Raw genomic sequence first — 19,557 nt, 5'->3', positions numbered from 1 at the left:
AACTTGTCTGGATATCTAATAAGCACCCAGCAACATTCTGACGATATAAGTGCATCAAGTGGCCAAATTCCTTTTAAGGATCTGAATGACACACATCAACAAAGCACTTCAGGCCATTTCTAACATTAAGTGTTTGATATGCATAGGGAGTCTCTTCATCAAAACATACTTCTCGACGTCAATATAATATGACAGATAAGTTACGGTAAAAGTTTCATCATAGGGAAAAAAACAATTTTATAGGAATTTATCAAATTCACGCTGGACAAGTATTCCTTATGGGGAAAAACAATCAGCTTGCGTCTCCTAGTGGATCAACGACGTCACTGCCAATTTGTCACAACACAAAATAATTTATGAGTTAAAATATTTACATAATCCAAATAGAAATTTTCAATGAATCAGTATTTCGAGATTGTGGTCATTCCAGTCCAGTCTCTGTTGAATTTTAACAAAATCAAACCTCAGGAGCGACACAAAGTCATCCAACAGCAATGTAAAAAACTGACAGTGTGACAAGACACATGAAACATTTACATTTAGTCATTTAGAAGACGCTTTTATCCAAAGTATGAGGTAAACAATGGAAGGATTTGGAACAACGTAAGTACAACAAAAAGCATACATTTCTTTTTTGATAGAAAGAGTAGAAAAGAGATCAGCTTAGGGAAAAACAGGGAGAAACAGGTCAAAATAACAGAAAGGATGTTCTGTATTTTTTGCAGATCATGAAAACTGATTAAAATCTGGGTTTTCACATAACAAATATTTGAGAACTTTTCCTAAATGCATGTTTATCACTGTTGTATTGCCTAAAAGTGAATATGAACTTGTTTTCTTTGCAGTGGGAGGTCTGTAAAAATACAGAACACTTTTTCTGTTATTTTGACCTGCTTCTCCAGTTTTCATTTTCTGCAAATAAATGCAAATAGAAACAAGATTTTGATTTGACATATGAGAGAAATAATGTTAGTAGATCACAGAATGAAATTAAAACAACCATTTTACCTAAACACAAATTTGAGAGCGGTATCTTATTTTGTTCCGCAGCTGGATGACAATGAATGTGAAATACATATATATACTGTATCTATAACCACACACGTCTCTGTTGAAATCATCTCACGGCAAATCTTTCTGTAATGTTATGTACACTTTTTTTATGTGACATTTTATTACCAAAAATAGTGAAACAAATTATAAATCATACTTTCCCAATAAATTTGTAGATGCACACTCAGACAAAAGAAAAAAGCTGTGCCAGTATAGCTCATGATGCATTATGCGTTTGGTCCCCAGAAGAACATGAGTAGAAACACTACAAAATACTGCAGGATGAGGGATATTTGGTGGTGTGAACCTTGTTTTCTCTACCAAAAACAAAGTAATCGTAGTCTTTCCCATTGTACGTGTAGAATACGTGAGTGAGAGGAACCAGCTCAATTGTTTGTCGCTGAAAGAAAATAAAAGTTTCTTCCTTAGTTCAAAAGAAAATATAATAGATTTTGTCAAATCTTGCCTTTCGTTTATTTTAATATCTTTGTTGAACCAAACAAATCCCTTTCTAGTGGTCAAGTGTTTAGTTGCACCCTCTTGAACATTACATGCTTTGCAGCACGAAAGTCTCATTATATTACTTCGTATAAGTACGTATATTCATTTGCTTGAACAATTATATTTATTGCGAATAATGAGTGTAGCTGTCACAATTACATTATAATGCAATGTTTGCTCTAAATATATTGTGCCTACCTGCTGAAAGATGCGGCTAACAGCAGAATATTTGAGGAGATGACTCTGAATTGTCCTTTTTGAAGCCTCACAGATGTCCTGGTCGGGAAAGCCATCTACCGGATAGACCTGAATGCAAGCATTTTCCCTAAATCTATTTTTTTTGGCTGAAAAATCCTCCTTACTTCGTGAAACACTTCACAATTTTTACAATAGTTATGCAATACGCATTAGTGATACGTTTTGGATTAATGCATCAGGTCAAAACATTATAACAAGGGATTGTTGTTACAAATATCACTATGTGCTTAGAAATGAAGAAACATATCTATACCAGGAGGTTTTCATCTACAAAGAACGCTTCTCCAGACACCTTGTCAAACTTCTTTAGGGGGAATTCAGGCACACGGTCAGGAATGAACTCAAACACCTGGTTTTTCCTAAGAAACACAGTCAGAACGGACATTATTGAACATATTTTTTGTGCATTCAAAACTAAAACAAAAACAGAAGGAAAAGTAACTAAAATTATACATTTACCGTAGTAACTCTCTCAAATGTTATGGTTAAATAATCTTTAATAAATTAAAGAAGACTTTATGTAAATCAGAATGAATGGATTTGATTTCGTCAGCATGTTTACCATGTAACTGTGAGTCGTATAAAATGCACAAGGTTTCTGTGGCCATTACACGTTACACAGATTTGGTGACCCTTTCTTTGACAAGAGACGCACCTGAAAAAGTGAATTAGCACATTTTATATTCAAGTAACATTTCAGGTAACAACAAGAAACAAATGCACTAAAAATACCTTCTTCTTCCTCTACCGTGACAGTTCCTGCACCCTCGGTGGTGAACGTGACCAGAGCCGTGACAAAACATACAACGAGTCTGATACACAAAAAGACAAACAAATTACGGGTAACTCAAGAGAACGTACGTGACAGGCTTTCACTGTTTAAAGGGTAACTTTAATTGACACCACCCAAAAATGAAAATTCGGTCATGAATAGTTGTTCCAGACATGTATAAACTTCAATGTTCGGTTGAACACAAAGAGAGATATTTTAGAATAATGTTAGCAACCAATATTCCTGAAGCACCATTATGTGCCATAGTAGGAAAACATTTTTGGTAATGATTTGGTTCTATTGAACACAAAAGAAGATATTTTGAGGAATGTAGGAAAACAAACAGTTCTGGGACACTTTTGACTACCATCTAAATGTGTCCTACTATGGCAGTCAATGGGGCTTCAGAACTGTTGGTTGCCAACATTATCATAAATATCTCTCTTTGTGTTCAGCCGAACAAAGAACTCATTTATAAATGTTTGGAACAACACAGTCGTGAGTAATTCATGACAGAATTTTTGGGTGCATCCCTTTAAAACATGCATTAAAAGGCATAATAGCAAATAAAATAAAGATTTAAAATGAAACTTCGACCCACCCATCCTTTTCCACGGCAGTGCGTGCACCTGACTCGGCCGATACCTTGACATCGGTAACAAGTCTGTAATCGCAATAAAATACAGCAGGCATAAGAACTCCATTAAAATTATGACTTTGAATTTGCTTTGTTGTTATGAGGAATAATTGCCCTGACAGACAACTATGAAAAGGTCAAAGCATTATGATAGCGTTTTGTGCGTGCACAGAGCCCATACATGGTAAACCGGAATCTAAGAGATTAGCAGTTGTTGGCTTGTCGTATGAGAACTGTATTTTGGTAGCATTACTTTGGAAATGTACCTGAAGGTCAGTGTAAAGCTTTGTTTACCGTTTAGGGTTGTTATTCTTTTTATTGTTTTTATCATTAATAATGTGTGCTATGGCACCAAAATGACCCACTGTAACTCTTAAAAGAAGAGGTGTTTGAAAATGGTATCTTCGCTTATATTTGCAACACCTTAAAGTTGATTAGTGAAGAAATAGAGGTGAACATTAATCGAAAACTTACTTTTTGTTATTTTTTAGTACTCAAGAAGTGTATAACAATAAATGGACTGCAATACCTTTATAAAAGAGGAGTGCGGCACCCTGACTTTCTGAACAAAATCTGTGAATTTGGGTGGGTAGGACACCTGGACCTGCCACGGTGGAGGACTCGCTCCATTCTCAGGCCCATCCACACACTGACCTGAGCAGACATCATTTTGTAAAAATGTAAGAGAGATTAATCTCAGGTTAAATCATATTTTTTCTCACGTATTCATTTCATGACACTTTAGGCACCTGTGTGTGGCTCTGATTCCCAAACACTTGATCTGGACTCTGTAAATGTTTCCAAGCGGTACTGAAAAAATACAGGACAAAGGATTTCTATTAACTTAAAACAAAGCAAATTAAACAAAAATGTCTTACAATTTCGAGGAAAACTGTCGTGGTTATTCATGGATGTTTTAGGTGGTTGCCAAATCAACGGTGCTACTATTGCGGCGGAACTTACACGGTAAACTGTAAAAGGCCTCATGTCTTTAAAGATCAGATTTTTGGCAGGCTTGCTGCTATATGTCCACTTTTTACCCACAAACTGCAGTAAAGCATCTCTTGCTGCATCTTCTGAGACAGTGGGCAGCCTACAGTATCAGAAAAATATATCATAAATAAATATGAATAAAGTGTATATAGGCATGCTACAAGGGGTGAGAACCAGAGGGGCGTAAATTATATTTAGGGTGAAATGGAGATATATATATATATATATATATCAAATGAAAGCTCTTTCTACTGCCAAAATGACACAAGTAAAATCGTAATCAATTTGGAGTTAGAAGCCAAAACTCATCACTGAACATAATAAGTCAGTTGGTGCCAAAAGAGTGTAACTGTATCGTGGAGAGAAGCCTATGGATAGCAGATGATTCAAAATGGCTGAAACATTGGTGCCAAAAAGGCGTTTTAATATGTACATAGTCATCTATGGCTGTGTATCGGCAAGTGCCTCCCGATGATACATATCACGATAGATGGGTCATGATACAATTACATATTGCTTTGTATTTCGATACGATACACATTTGTGATATATTGCTATTGCAGATCAAACTATGGTATTTTTTTGTTCTGACTCTTCGGTCAAGTTGATGAAATGTAATTTACGCCTCTCTGGTTCTCACCCCAACACGTTTTACCCACATAACATTTGAAACAAAAGCATTCTTTTCATTTTCAGGCCGAGGGACATAGTCTGGTGGAGGGGGACAAATTTGATCCGTGCACTCTGCAAAAGAAAGAAATCATAGAAAACAAGAGAGAAAACAACTTTAAGTCAAAATACATCTACGCATTAAAAACTGACGTTCATGATGATTTTTTAACAAAGGCAAATTTTTAATAACTAACACATTTTTACATTGTAAATACATCTGGGTGATCTTTTTACTATTTAAAACATAATTCTAGATAATACATATTTGCACAAACGTGTACATCACTAAGTTTTCTTGAAGCTGGTCTTCACGTTTCACTTTTTAATCTCTTGGGTCTGTGTTTAATATTTCTGTGTGAAATGTATACATGAGGCCCTCTGACCTCCACCTTTGTGCTCCTCATAACCTGTAACATTGTCCAGCCAGCCGGGGGGTGGAGCAGACGGACCCTCCTCGGGAATGCTGGGGTCAAATGTGTCTGCGGCAAGAAAGAGAGGAACTGTGACACTTCTATTGACCGTCCAATCAAGTGTTAAAACCGTTGAAAATTCCCGAAGGAACCCATATTGAATTGACTTTTTGTGTTGGGCTACATATTGTCGCCATGAACAGCTTTATTGAAAACACAACATCATAAACTCTCTCCCACTAGAATAAATGTTAATGTTGCATTACAAAGCAACAAAGTATAAATATAATTTTTTGCAATCAGTATTTGCCAGATGGTAATTTGGGACGTCAGCATCTGTGTTTGGAACTATATAAATACTTCTCACAATCAGCTTGGTAATGTTCATAAACAATGTTGCTAACAAGTGGATATAAATATCGCCTCGAATGGGTTTCCTTAAGCGGAGATCGTGCTTAAGATTTAGCGTGAACAATGACCTCAAAATATACCAGTGAATGAAGGAAGGAGCATGTAATCTGTGATACTATTCAAAAGTTAACTTAGCACGCGCATCCATCAAACTTCTATCTGTAACTATGAAAACGTTATTCTTTGAGGTCAGCAACTAGTGATATTAAAAGTGTCGAGACATGGAGCTCTACAGATATAAGGGCTGTTAACAATAGTTAGCCTAAATTAACATTTAACTATCTGAAGTTGAACTTTAAGTACAGTCCCCTATCCGTAAATAAATAGCTGCTATACAGAAAGGAAAAGTATACACTTAAACGTGATAATATAATAAAATAATGATGTTGGCATTAAGTGTAGGTGCTTGTAGTAACACAGTAAATATGTAAAGGTAAATTATCTGTAAATCGCTTCTTCAGTCTACAATGAATTATGTAGGTCATTGTTGCTTTAAGAATACAATCAATATTTGTGGCATAGATTTGTATTAGCAAACCAAAAAAACATTTAAGTAACATTTATATAACAGTTTTAGAATGTGAATTTGTTTTTGGGATACACGAAAGTTGTAAAATAATTTAGAGCAAGTAAAAAATAGTTTCTAAGAAGTATGTAAAGAACACATTGTAAGGCAGTTAACATATTGTCTCATACAGCTACAGACAAGTGAAATTGTTGCAAAAAGCTTGAATTTTGACTTAAGCATTGGTTTAGGACAAATGCTGAGCCAAACCTCCATATGTAACATGAGCTTTAGTTAAATGACCATGAGATGTTGATGAGTGTCACTCAGTATTCGTCCTGTTTCTTGTTCTTTCCGTAACTCATATTTGCTGTACATCTTCACTCAGAATACCCCTTTACTGTGTATAAATAAAAAATGTTCCACGGAGATGCATATCTGTGAAAACCCATTGGTGAAAATCCACATTTTGCACATTTATTGAAAAAAGATTCTAATTTATTAGTATGGTCCAAGGATCTGAAACCATAAATTTACAGTAGTCATCTCTGTCAGTTTAGAAAATAAGAAAGATTTATGATTTTGATCATTAAAACAAAAGTGTGGTTCTGAACTTTAGCTTACATATTTGGCAATATAAAAGAATAAGTATTTTAGTATCCGAGCATTTTAGTGTTACATATTGAAAATTCATGTGTTTATGAGAAGCCAACCATGTGATATTTATTTGTCACCAAATGGTTAAAGGCAAAGCCATCTATCTAAATTCAGAATTAAGCGTTTTAAAACAACACATATGTTTAGTTAAAGTTTCTGCTTTATGCATAGCCACATGGTTCAAAAATCATGCTTACACTACATATTGTATATGAACCCTTTCAAAGTTACATGCAAACTCTTCTCAGCAAACACTGAACATATGAGAAGTGTGAACTGTAATGAAATTGAGAGCAGAAGACGTTTAAAAGCATTTACAAAATCTTTTTAAGCATTGTGTACCCACCTATGTCGTCTTCATGATCCATAATATACACGAAATGCAGCGTGCCACCTTCGCTGAGAGCTTCTTCACCAAGTGAAACTCTGAAGTATGGCATGAATTGTGCACAAAAAAAGACACGCCCACAATAGTGTTCCCTCAGCTTGACTCGTTTTAAAGGAGTCTGAGTGATACTTCATTATTATCCAGGCTATTAAAAATCTCTTGCCTTGTTGTACTTTTTCTTTGTCATTCAGGCTTGAGTTGTACCATCTGCCTAGACTTTTCACAGGCTGCTCAGCAGACACTGTCGGTATTGGGTCGTCCCTGATACAGAACCTTATGTCTCTCAGTACCCCTTCGACTATGGAGATCTTCTTGATGCTCATTCTAACTAGAAATATAGATTCGACGGCCATTATTTTGCCAGTAATGAAAACTATTGATTCACAACTTCCCACAAAATGTTGACATTCAAATGAAGCACAACGTAAGATTATATAATGATATTTTAAAAGAAATAAGAATATATACAAATGTAATTGCACACATATAGAAATGAAAACCCATTTGATTTACCCTTTTTGTCATGTCATCCTACATAATGTAATGAACATTCTTTGAAAAATATTACCTTAATATCTTTAATACTGACTTTTGCCATTGAGTAATGCCATGTAAAAAATAAATTAATAACTTAATCAAACTTTGATTACATTAAGAGACTTTAGCCTGGATTCCACAGACAAGGTCACAATTGTAGAATTGTAAATTGTTAAGTTATGTGACATGGCTTACAGTCATAACCTTCTCTACCATAAAATACTGTCTCTAAAAGTTTTTAAAATGTTAATATTTCAGCAAATTTCACAGAGAACTATAGAACCATGTATTGCATCTTAGTAAATTCATTAAATTCAAGAGACATTTGCACAAAGCCTGCCATAGCCATGTATTTGACCAAAAATGAGCAGCATCTGTAAAAACTGACTGGGCATTGTCGTCTATTAAAAAACGAATTATTCACAAATGATTAAATACCACTGAGAATTCAACAACAGCCTTACTAAAAGCACGTGTAGAAACCTTGTTTTTCACAGATTACCATTTGTTAGTTTTACTACCAATAAACATTTTTGGAAAGACCATGTAGCATTAAAAATAATAAATATAAAAATTTAAAAAAATATTAACTATTAACTTTGTTAGTTCTGAAAACAAATCACAAAAATTGCCTTGATATCAAATTCAGCTTAATGCAATTTCATTGTGCGAAGAAATAACGTTCCTTCAGGACAAACACAGACACCCAGCCGAGACTACATTAAGTGAACAGTACAACGGTTGAAACCTTGGTGTTTTTTTTACTGTAAAGTTGCGTTTTTACAAAAATAAAGTATAAAACACAAGAATACACATATTAATAATTGAAAACCCTAAAAAGTACATTAAACTTTTTAAAATAGTCAGCACTAGTGGACGGAACAATTTCACATCTGTACCAACTTCCGCTGCCTGATAGTACTTCCGGGCCTTCGCTGCATCGCTTCCCTCTCTTCTCCTTGACTGTGTTCGGTAGAGACAGACCGACCGGTGAGCTCAAGCGAAATCTTCATTCATCCTTTAGTAGATTTATTAAAATCGCTCATCTTTACTAACTGATGTTGTGTTATTCGTCTCTACATTTAAACGCAGCAATATCGCGGATCACAGAGAGACAGAAGTTTAGATATTCATATGATTTAGCGCACAGGATCCGTATATGGCGGCTGTTGGTTCGGTGCATGTGAACTATCGAAGCTAGCGAACAAAATCCTACAATTTGCTCCTAAGCGTCCCAAAGAAACGTGTTTAACCTCTGAATAGTCCCGCAAGGGCGTTAAGCTGTCAATTTAGCATTTAAGGTTAGCTATATTAGCATCTTGCGATAGCGTGTGTTGTTTTCCTGCACGGCCAACATGTGTTGTTAACTGTTAACGAACATGGAAGCGAGTTTATAATTAAAGTGTCTTTATTAAAATACGTCTTGTTTAGGGACTGTGTTGTTTTCTCATTTTAGTCTTGACGTTTTATAAGTGCGCTAGCAATGTTTGCCGACTTTAAAAGGTGTACTCGATGTGTGTCATGAAGTATTACGATTGTCCATGAACATCTCTGTGCTCCACGAATGAGGTATTACCTAAACTGATGCTTTATTTTTAAATGTTTTGTTGCTTTTGTTTACTTTAGGCACCATGCCAGCCCTCCGACCCCTCACCAAACCTAAGATCGTAAAGAAAAGGACCAAGAAGTTCATCAGACATCAGTCAGATCGTTATGTCAAGATCAGTGTAAGAGACCATATTTAATACATTTGTATTGAATTTACTTTTCTCTTCATTGTGAAGTGTTTTTTTTTTCTAGTAGGTCCTGATCAACCAAACACAACAGTGTGTAACTATGACATCTGTGTTCTGTGTAGAAAAACTGGAGGAAGCCCAGGGGTATTGACAACAGAGTGCGAAGGCGCTTTAAGGGTCAGATGTTGATGCCCAGCATCGGTTATGGAAGCAGCAAGAAGACCAAACACATGCTGCCCTCTGGTTTCAGGAAGTTCCTGGTCAACAACGTCAAGGAACTTGAAGTCCTTATGATGAGCAACAAGTAAGAGTTTAAATGTTGTATTTGTTGCTAACTCTTGGTGTGTGCGTGTGTTAAGTGGACTCCTTCCAAAATGATCATCTTGCTTTAATTTTGGTCAGAAGCTAGAAATGTGCATGTCTCCAAGATCATACCTGCTGAATCGGTCATGTTCTGTCAGGTGTTAAATTTGGAGCGATAGTGTGGCAGAGGAAATGCCCATTCCACCTCTAGCTCTCTTCGTAGCCAGCAGGTGGAAGATAATCTGCAACAAGTGACTATCATTTGTCTTAGGCGTCTCTTTGAGACTTGGGGTGTTTTACTTATGTTTCTGACGTCAAAATGCATTCATTTTGAATGAGTTTAGGCATTATTGCTTTTAAACTACAATGACAGGGCTTGTGGTAACCTTAACTTTTTATTTGCAGGAGCTACTGCGCCGAAATTGCCCACAATGTGTCCTCCAAGAAAAGGAAGCTTATTGTGGAGAGGGCAGCTCAGCTGGCCATTAAGGTCACAAACCCCAACGCCAGACTCCGCAGCGAGGAAAACGAATAATCTGCTTGTCTCGTCTTTTCAATAAAGTGGAAAAACTAAAAAAATACAATTGTCACGTTTTTTTATGCACATTTTAGTTTGCATTTGACTATAAAACAGGTTTAGCTTTGTCAAACAAAACTCTAAAAAGAACAATGCAGTTTTCAATATCACAAGGGTTTAATGGGATCCTAAGTAGTGTCCATGGGTTCCACAGCCCCTGTTAAGGGGTCTCCTTGCAGGCTCTCAAAGATGGTTGCCATTTCGGCATTGCTTCTGATTTGATTGGCGAAGTCGGCCATAACAGGGCTCTTCTCTACTTCGCTGATGGACAGCAAGGCAGCAACAGCACGCATGGCGGAACGTCTCAGCTCTTCCTGCTTCTCAAATTCTTGCTTGACAGAGCCGGCTTTAACCTTTGTATGCACACAGATGAGACTTGAGTTGATGGAAAATTTTAAAAATGAAAGACAAACCAATCTCGGAATTTAAGTTTTGGGCACCCTTGAAAATGACTTTAATTTAAACTTCGAAGATGCAGCTTTACTTGGATAAAACTTACACCTCATGGAAAGGAAACTTGAGTTTTCAAATAACATTTATTCAGAACAATACAACAAGAATCGGCAAGAAACTAATTTAATAGAATCTCTTAACATAAAAAATAAAGGATAGTCCCAGATTCCAACTGCTGGTATTCAAGACCCTTCATTGTCATTGGCAGCTCAAACCTTTGTGTGACCTGATGCGTGAGTTAAAAAAATTGATAATGGGTTAAGAGTTTTTTACTGTGTTATTATCCATGTGACACTGAACTTTGACAAGGTTTCCAGTACAAGTTGGGAATAGTTTTTTGTAGAACAGCTTTCTTTAGCCTTTGCATGGTATAATAACTCTGTTTTATCAGTCCACAGTACATCCTTCCAAACTAATTATGGTGTGTCCCGATAATCCCTCGCATATCTCAAACTGCTTGTTGGCAGTAAGCAGAAAAGGTTTTTCTGCTTTTTTAACTACCCATCAAGCCGTTTCTCAACACAAAGATATTTTGGGAGCTCCCATTTGGAGGAGGTCTGCAGTTTGCCTTTGATCTTTACTTTCCAAATACTCTTCTTGCCCTTCCACATGGATTGATCCTTTCTGTGGTGGTGGAGACTTTGGACTTTTGCAATAACTCTCTAAAAGTGTTTTTAGGCCATTAGAAGTTGTCATGAGCAGAGCTTCCAGCAGAGAATCGAGAAGAAATTACCCATCAGCTACCTTACATATAATGAAATGGATGCACCTGTGTTTGCTGCATAAGGATTCATTGACCTAATAAAATCTATTTGTGTTTGCAAATAAGTGAATACAGGTATCCAGATTTACCTAATTGATAAGGGGCCTAAACTTTTGCACAACCTATTTTTTACCATTGATTTTGTTTCGTAAAAGTCAACCCATCTACACTAAGAATCTTTGTCTGAGAACATCATGTTATCCAGATTTCTCTAGAAACTAAATAGTCTATAACTACATTATTTTCTTATGAAGACAGAGCAAAATATAACAGTGCCTCAAAAGGGTGCCCAAACTTTTGCATAATACTGTACAGGCATCTACTGATTCCTTTTTAATTTCATTTTATTATAGCCATGAAAGTCGTTTTTGGATCTTTTACGCAATTTTTTAAAAACGTAGAACTTGCCTTTGTAGTGCACGTAGCTTTAAGTGGTTCAACTAGCCGGTCCAATCTTTGTATCACAGCAGCTGGACAGAGTTTAGAGAGTCTGGCGAGCATAATGAATGTCAGCATCTATAGAACCAGAAAAATGATAATTTTACTGTACAACATTCTTAATCATGTTCTATGTTAAATATTGTCAATAACATGATGTTTAGTTTATATTGGGAATACACTGGCAACTAATCTGTTTAATTGTGACAAATTAGATATTATAATATGGATAATGTGTAATTATATTTTATAAATGATGGAAACAATAACTTCCTTCAAGTGTGCAGTAGGCCAAACCCTTCTTAATTCCCACATCATCCAGAATATACTTACTTTAATGTCATAGTGATCTTTCAGACCTTCTTCCACATGATTCAGAAACTCAAAGATATCCAGACAGTCCAGACAGCTGTCCAGTAGAGTGTACATGCATTCAAACGCCGCCTTTCGGACGTCCAACCCATCATCTACCGTGTGTTTGAAGGGACCCATCTCAACCTGACAAATGATTGAAACGTTCAAAAAAAAACTTTATTAAAGTCAATAAGCAAAACATTTTCATGGGTGTTTTTAAAGTTGTAGCAAGTTTACCTCCCGGACCAGGTCTTTCCTGATATGGGTCTCGTTGTACAGATGTGGGAGAAGTGAGGTCAGAAGCCCACGGATCAGAGAGGGCTTGTTGTGGGCTGCCGAATTGAACATGACCAAAGCCACCCGCCGAACATTGAGATCAGGGTCCTGAAGAGTTTTCAAGAAGTCACCTAATAGGTGAATTAAAAAATGGATATTTAGTTCAATTATTTCAAATATATATGAAAATCAAGATTTATACACTGTTCATAAAAAAATCAAAATGTTCTTTTTTTGGTTAATTATTAAATTTCTATTTCTACAATATACATTTTTTAGAAATAGACGTATTTACAGACAGCGTCACAAAGTTTAAGGTGTAAATAATACACATTTACCAATGCATCCTTTTAAAAGTGAGTCTATGGGCATGGGATGATCGACTATGGTGAACTTCACTGCAGTTACGACTGTACTGCGGGACAGTGGAGAACCTGAAACAAACAACAGCAAAATTGCTTCTGATGTGTATATTTGAGCAACCGAATTATGAGACATATAAAAAAACAAAATCTCACTTACTCCTTTTATAAATGTATCAGTGTAACATTGACAATTTACAGCTTGTTTTATATTATTATATATTATATGTAAATAAACAAAATGCATGTAATTCTTTTTTGCAAAAAGCTGCTGATGATACAAATGGACAAAATAAACATGAATTCTATTCACAGATGGAGAAACAAAAAATAGTAAACACAGTTTATTTTAATATATTCTACTGACATTATTATACAACGTATGCTAAAATACACCTTAATTAAATTAAATGTTACAGCAACACTTTGTAGATTTTCAACCTTAAAATAATGCCTTAACCCGGACGAATTCTACTGCCGCTGCTACCTGAGCAGCCTCCTAGCGGCTACAACCAAACTCTGTAAGTTCTGTGTTTCGTGTCGGTACTCACAGCCCCGTCCATCCCCTGCCTGCGGAAGAGTGCGATGTGGTTTCCAAATAACATTTCTGCATTCAATGGTTCCATCAGTTTACTTAAACAAATTCATGTGTATTGCGCTGCCCACGGGGAAGTCAATTGTGCTTATCAACCACATGGGGGAACCCGTGAGCAAAAGATTTAAAGTGTTGCTTTAATGTATTTGTTTACAATAACCAGCCCGTGATCTACAGATGATAGTCAAACCAACATTTCATCTTTTATTACCTGAAGTGAGGTGTTTCTTTAGCCTCGGCAGAAGCTCAGACGGATTAACCAGTGTGAGTTTCCCCAAACATTCGGCGACGATATTGCGCGTACCCTCCTCCGCACATTCACAGTGTTTGAACAACAGCGCCCAGATGTTCTCCACGTGCGGTTTGAGAGACTCTGCGGATAAAGCGCTGATCGTCTCCTTCAGCGAGTGCAGAAGCAAATACTGTCTCTTCGGTTGGCTTTCGATCTCCTTCAGCATGAACGGCAGGTACTCTCCTAAATTTCCGACGCAGATGTTTCCCAGCGTGAAGGAGGCGGCAGACTTAACTTCCTCATTCGGGGATCCGAAAGCCTCCATTAAAACGCCCTTAAGCTCCTTCTGTCCTTCAAAATTCATAAGGCGTCCAATTTCCCCAAGACTCAACAGAGCTAGAATCCTGAGCGACTCCGAGGATTTGGGGTTCTTGACCTCTTGGATGAAGTTTGTGACCACTCCGGAGGCTTCTTTGGGACAGGCTGCCGACAACGCCGCTATGCACTTGGCCACTGAGAAGTAGGACTGTTTATGCGCGGATGTGTCGAACGACTTGGCTTCGTAAAACGGCCCCTTTAAGGCCATTAAGAGATTATTGTAGCTCATATTGTTGGCCTTGGTTGCCACGAGGACCCTGAAGAAGTCGAGAATTGAATTTAGGGCAACTCCTTGTAGCAATGGGGAATGGACTAAGTTGAGCACTTCGGGCAAGATGGTGCCCCCGATCTTGCTCAAGCAATTTGGACAAACTTTGGCCATGCAGGTGATAAGAGTGATGGCCACCTGCGAGATATGCATATCACTCTCCTGAATCAATCCAGGCACCTCAGTCAAAATAGATTCGATCATCGGAGGCTTGAGGCTGTCGCTGTAGTTAGCAACAATGACGTTCAAGGCTGTTATCGTGTTTAACTTAAGGGCACGCTGGTTCTTCCGTAAGAAGGATCCGAGTATTGGGATGCCATCTGTTAAAATTGGTTTTAGGTCGATTTTAAGTGGTGATGACGCAATGAGGGTCAATGTCTTTATCGCTATAAGTCTTGTGATTTCGTTTTTAAGTCTCTCCAGAAATATCTGCAAGGTGGGCTGCAGGTCGGCTCCAAGCTGGTCACCTAGATGACTCAAAATGTGACCCATGCAGAAAATGGCCCTCTCTTTGACCTCTTGGTCTATATCAGCTGCCTTCAACCTCTTTAGCGTACAAGAGAACACATTCTTCACGTAAGGCTTCATATCGAATGAGCTGGGTTTATCCAGCGGTCGGATGATCTTCACTATCTGTTGGGTGACTTGGAGGGCCTCAGATGTGATTTTATAAAAGGGATCTTCGATGCATTGGATTACAGGAGGTAAAATTACATTGATGTGTGGGTGGAAGACCTCTGGGTTGTGGCTACTTAGAAGGACATTGAGGAAAGATAGAGCATCAATCTTCATATTTGTAGAGGTTGACTTGTCGTTCAAGGAGTAAATGATACCTAAAATGAGATTTTAAGTTTTTAATTAAATTGCAATTGCACAGACTTCCAATGATAAGCCAGTAGACACCCGTGCATATTCCTGTTCACCTAAAATGTAGCATGATGTGTAAAAATAAAAAATGCAGGTATGTGTATGAGGTTTGACAGCTATGATGGATTTTCAGTGAATAATATGTCAAATACTTTTTTATTACACAAAGCTATGATATGGTTTTATAAGACTTGTTTATGCATAATTAAAAGTATAGACAATATAGCAACAATATAAACAAACGTTATGTGGTCCAAACTTAACTTCCGGTAGACATCCGAAAAGAATCAATAACTGTTTAATTTAATTTAATACAATAAATATACAATAAAATATACAAATAAGTTCAATATAAAATAAATAGTTTTATCATAACCAAACACACTAACTTCGAGCCAGTGCATCCCGATGAAACTGAAGTGTACCAATGGATAAGAAAAAATTATCAAAAAGTTTCAACTTTATTTAGTAAATTGAATTCAAGTTATTGTTTATTATTTTTGTTATATATGTTTATTATTTATGTTATATTCTTACTACATTGCCAGAATTGTTTTAAGGATACACATTTTTTCCCCCAGAAAGCAAGACTAAGGTCATTTTGCTTCTCAACTAAATGTATCTTAATTTAAAGTCCCATTGAAATAAAAAATTACTATGCCTTTTTTTAATGAAATATTGCAGCGTTTATAGTAAATAGTTTATCAAGGTGGGTCATTCTCTTTTAAAAAAATTTGTGCCCTCATTATCTTCAATTAAAATCTGAAAATGCACTTCTGCCCTGTAATGACTATCCATCTTAGATGACCTATGTTAGACGGCTTTGGCGGAGCATCCTTTAACTCCTCCCACTCAACTGTCAGTCTGCTGCCAGTTTCATTTCAAAATGCAACAGCAGTTTTTAGTCAACCAATCAAATCCCAGAGAAAGACGAAAGCCATGCCTATTTTCTCATTGAAAATTCAATTTCACTCAGGAATGCGTCAAAACCTGGAAGTGAAAACGATCGCAACTTCCGGTTCAAGGGGACTTTAAGATAAAGAGTTTAAAGAGTAGCTCACTTTTTCTCCCACAGAAGAAAGTCACACATCAAATTTCAGATATTGTCAAGAATTGATGCCCAGTTACTATACATTGAAGATTTATGTAAAGTATATTTATGTATTTATTTTTTATAAAAAACAAGAATTGTAATTTAACCTGGAATTAGGGCTGGTATGTGCTCTCCTAGTTGACCCGGCAGCACATTGGCCATCTCTGTCAGGAGACTAAAACAGCCTTGTCTACATCTCATGCTTTTATCCTTCAGCTGTCTGTGTAGCGCCTTTACTATTGTCGGCACCTGTGAGAACAAACGACAGATGTTTGCCATAAAAATTTGAAATAAGAAATAAAATGACTGAAATGATTCAAAATGAATATATAGAATCAGAAACTAATTTGAATTCACTGCTTTTCATGGGACACACAGGTTTCGACGTTGTAAATAAACATGCCCAACACACCTGTTTCTTCAACAGAGTGATCGCCGGTTCCTCTTTAGCCGCCGCGTCCAGAGTGGGACCGTGAGGGTGTCTCGTCTGTCTCATCAATGCCACGAAAGCTAAGAAAATATCAGTCTTAACATTCTCCTCTCGTTCTTTGAAGCGGGACACCAGGGTTGGACCTACAGACCCGTAGAGCTCCACCAGAAGGTCCCTGCGGCTGCTAATGATGGCCTCCAGACATTTAACAGAGGAACGTCGCACCTTCCAGCTCATGTCGTCATCGTCGCTGTATTCATCATCTGACTCTGTAGAGAAGATTACAGAAGAGAATGACGAATTGACCATGGCAACCAATGATGAAACGATGATGGAGACAAAATGGAGACAAACGTTACCCTGATCTTCATCATCCCTGTCCTCAATGTCCATGCCATCGTCTTGGTCCTCGTCAGCATCGTAGTTGTAATTGGGGTCGTAGGTGATGTATTTTAGACACAACTTGATAATCGTTTGGATGTGAGAGGACATTTCCTTTGGACATCTTTCCAAATAGTCATACAATAATTTGAATGTATAAGATAATATAATAATTTGAAATAAAGTTAATAAAAATACATACAAATACGTTTACCTGCTAACAAAAGCTTCAAAGGCCTGAAAGCAGAACTCGCGTAACTCATCATCCTCCACATTACAAAACTTCACCACCATGGGCACAATCGTCTCCAGATGTTCACCTTCACAAGACTCAATATTATATTTCTTGTATTATTTTAATTTGTTCAACACAATGTGAGTGTGTTTAATGCTATATTAACGAACACCGCTCTCTGTTGGTACTAGAGCAGTACTGCATACAGTTCGCCCTCACCGATCCTGTGTCCTCCTCGTCTGCTGACCGTAGCCAGGCATTGAATGTATGTCCCGACGTTGGCGGTGGGCTGTCCGCGGGACAGCTCCCTCATCAGGTGTTCAGTGAGCTGGGTAAAGAGGGCGGAGCTACAGCTAGGCACCAGGTGACCCAGGGCGATAATGGAGCGTTTTCTTACAGCCATACGAGGGCTTATGAGCTGGGTGAGTAGGCTGCTGAGAATTGACTGATGGAAGCCTGTGAGAGCAGTGCTCAACCTATATAAATGAAGCATGTTTTTTAGCAGGTATGAACTACAGTTTGTTTCTGTACGCCATTGAAAGCCGTACTGACTGACCTGCCTAGCATGTCAGAGAGAATATCCAAAGCTTCCAGTTGAACAGACACATCGTCGTGCATTCCCAGAGCTCCGATCAGCTGAGATGTGATCTTCTTACAGACGTTGACCGTAAGATTTGAACCTTGAACAAAATGACAATTACCATCATGATATCATTGAGTAAGTTGTTCCTGAATCACAAGTGGTCTTGGGTTCGAATCCCAGTGGTTTAAAGCAACGAAAAGTCATTCAATCATTTTAATGAATATCTGTGATTTGAGTTGACATCGTGGAAAATAAGGAGACCATAAATTTGCATTACCATGGTTACCTATAGGTGTTGGTGGCAGTTCAGCGATGACGGCCTTCAGGCCCATGCTGGAAATGTCTCTCATCTGCTCTTTATTGGACACCATGTTGGAACAAAGCGTGTCCACCATCGTCTCCACCTGACATTCCTTTACCTTTCCCACTAGAGGACCAAGACTTCACGAACCATTAATAATCATCAGTCACAAACCATGAGACAAATTCCGTACTCTGTTTTTCATACAGAAACCTTAACAAAGATCCTATTTTGTTACCATTTGACAGCCAGATTCTGAACCTCTCCATTTTTATCCTCCAGGAGTTTGAGCAGCATGGCCACGATCTTACTCTCGCTCTCCTCGTCCAGTTTAATGGAGTCTTTCTGAAGCTCCATCATCAGGTCATTGGCGGCCATAAACCTTTAGAGAAAACACATCTGTTTTTTCAGTTCTGATATACATAACTTCAATAAATTCTCAACATGGTTCAGAAAAACACTGTTCTGTCTTAATCTATAAGCATAGAGAAAAAAGGATTCAGACCATTATAGTGACCAATTACAGTTTACGTTAAACCAACACAATCTGTACCATTAAAACCATTATCATTTCTGTAATGTTTTATTCTATTCTGTATATTTGGCTATTATTCTATTAGTTTACTGTATTTAGCACCCGCTTGGAGAGTCTACGAGACCAGCAAAACCACTTTAGTCTGGTTCAGTCTGTTACTATACATTAGGGCTTAAATCTATGACATACATTCCGTGATTTCCTTATAAAGTCAATATTTATGTAAATTCACTCTTTGAGCTATCTTGAAAGCTTTATTTCAGGTATACATAAACAATGCAGACATTTGCTTTGTCATTGAGCTATTTTTATGTCCAAAAACATGCGTCTATAACACACACACCGCCTTACCGAAAGTCTTTATCGGTAGATGTCATTTTTTCCAACAGGTTGGAAATGTAAAACGTGACACTCGACATCTTGACTCTTAAAAGTACCGCAACCAAGACCGGGAATAACGCGACAATGTCAATTTAATACAAAAAGTTGGAGATCATCGCGCCCGTCTGGACAAGCTGGGAAATCTGACACTTGCGCGCAGTTATTTATAGAGATGAGCGACATTAATGTTGTGCACTTTGTCGCCATCTGTTGGAATGCACT

General features: G+C 37.4%; 3 protein-coding genes across 3 annotated transcripts; 1 reads left to right on the top strand and 2 right to left on the bottom strand.

Annotated features, from left to right (window-relative positions):
* Window positions 1–768: 768 nt before the first annotated feature.
* Window positions 769–7,309, bottom strand: ssuh2.1 (ssu-2 homolog, tandem duplicate 1; the record flags this gene model as incomplete). Its single annotated transcript, XM_079471886.1, has 12 exons — window positions 769–1,453; window positions 1,753–1,860; window positions 2,066–2,171; window positions 2,375–2,467; window positions 2,545–2,624; window positions 3,186–3,248; window positions 3,751–3,875; window positions 3,971–4,031; window positions 4,185–4,314; window positions 4,874–4,958; window positions 5,270–5,365; window positions 7,216–7,309. 12 exons carry the CDS (start codon window positions 7,307–7,309, stop codon window positions 1,319–1,321), a joined length of 1,176 nt encoding a protein of 391 aa, XP_079328012.1. The 3' UTR covers window positions 769–1,318.
* A 1,405-nt stretch (window positions 7,310–8,714) lies between these two features.
* On the top strand, window positions 8,715–10,406 carry rpl32 (ribosomal protein L32). The gene is made up of 4 exons (XM_079472074.1): window positions 8,715–8,784; window positions 9,421–9,521; window positions 9,653–9,834; window positions 10,239–10,406. Exons 2-4 carry the CDS (start codon window positions 9,426–9,428, stop codon window positions 10,366–10,368), a joined length of 408 nt encoding a protein of 135 aa, XP_079328200.1. The 5' UTR covers window positions 8,715–8,784; window positions 9,421–9,425; the 3' UTR covers window positions 10,369–10,406.
* A 7-nt stretch (window positions 10,407–10,413) lies between these two features.
* On the bottom strand, window positions 10,414–19,373 carry cand2 (cullin-associated and neddylation-dissociated 2 (putative); the record flags this gene model as incomplete). Its single annotated transcript, XM_079472073.1, has 15 exons — window positions 10,414–10,763; window positions 12,035–12,142; window positions 12,398–12,562; window positions 12,656–12,825; window positions 13,033–13,128; window positions 13,863–15,362; window positions 16,597–16,738; window positions 16,902–17,188; window positions 17,279–17,424; window positions 17,515–17,620; window positions 17,755–18,011; window positions 18,092–18,215; window positions 18,405–18,559; window positions 18,658–18,801; window positions 19,306–19,373. 15 exons carry the CDS (start codon window positions 19,371–19,373, stop codon window positions 10,539–10,541), a joined length of 3,693 nt encoding a protein of 1,230 aa, XP_079328199.1. The 3' UTR covers window positions 10,414–10,538.
* Window positions 19,374–19,557: the final 184 nt, after the last annotated feature.

This window comes from Barbatula barbatula, assembly GCF_947034865.1.
Source record: "Barbatula barbatula genome assembly, chromosome: 13".
NCBI lineage: Eukaryota > Metazoa > Chordata > Actinopteri > Cypriniformes > Nemacheilidae > Barbatula > Barbatula barbatula.
This window is presented reverse-complemented; position numbering and strand designations above follow the sequence as displayed.

Coding starts and splice junctions, on each gene's coding strand:
- rpl32 (XM_079472074.1), top strand. CDS start 9,426: ATGCCAGCCCTCCGACCCCTCACCAAACCTAAGATCGTAAAGAAAAGG. Junction 9,522..9,652: donor ATCGTTATGTCAAGATCAGT/GTAAGAGACCAT, acceptor TGTTCTGTGTAG/AAAAACTGGAGGAAGCCCAG. Junction 9,835..10,238: donor GTCCTTATGATGAGCAACAA/GTAAGAGTTTAA, acceptor TTTTATTTGCAG/GAGCTACTGCGCCGAAATTG.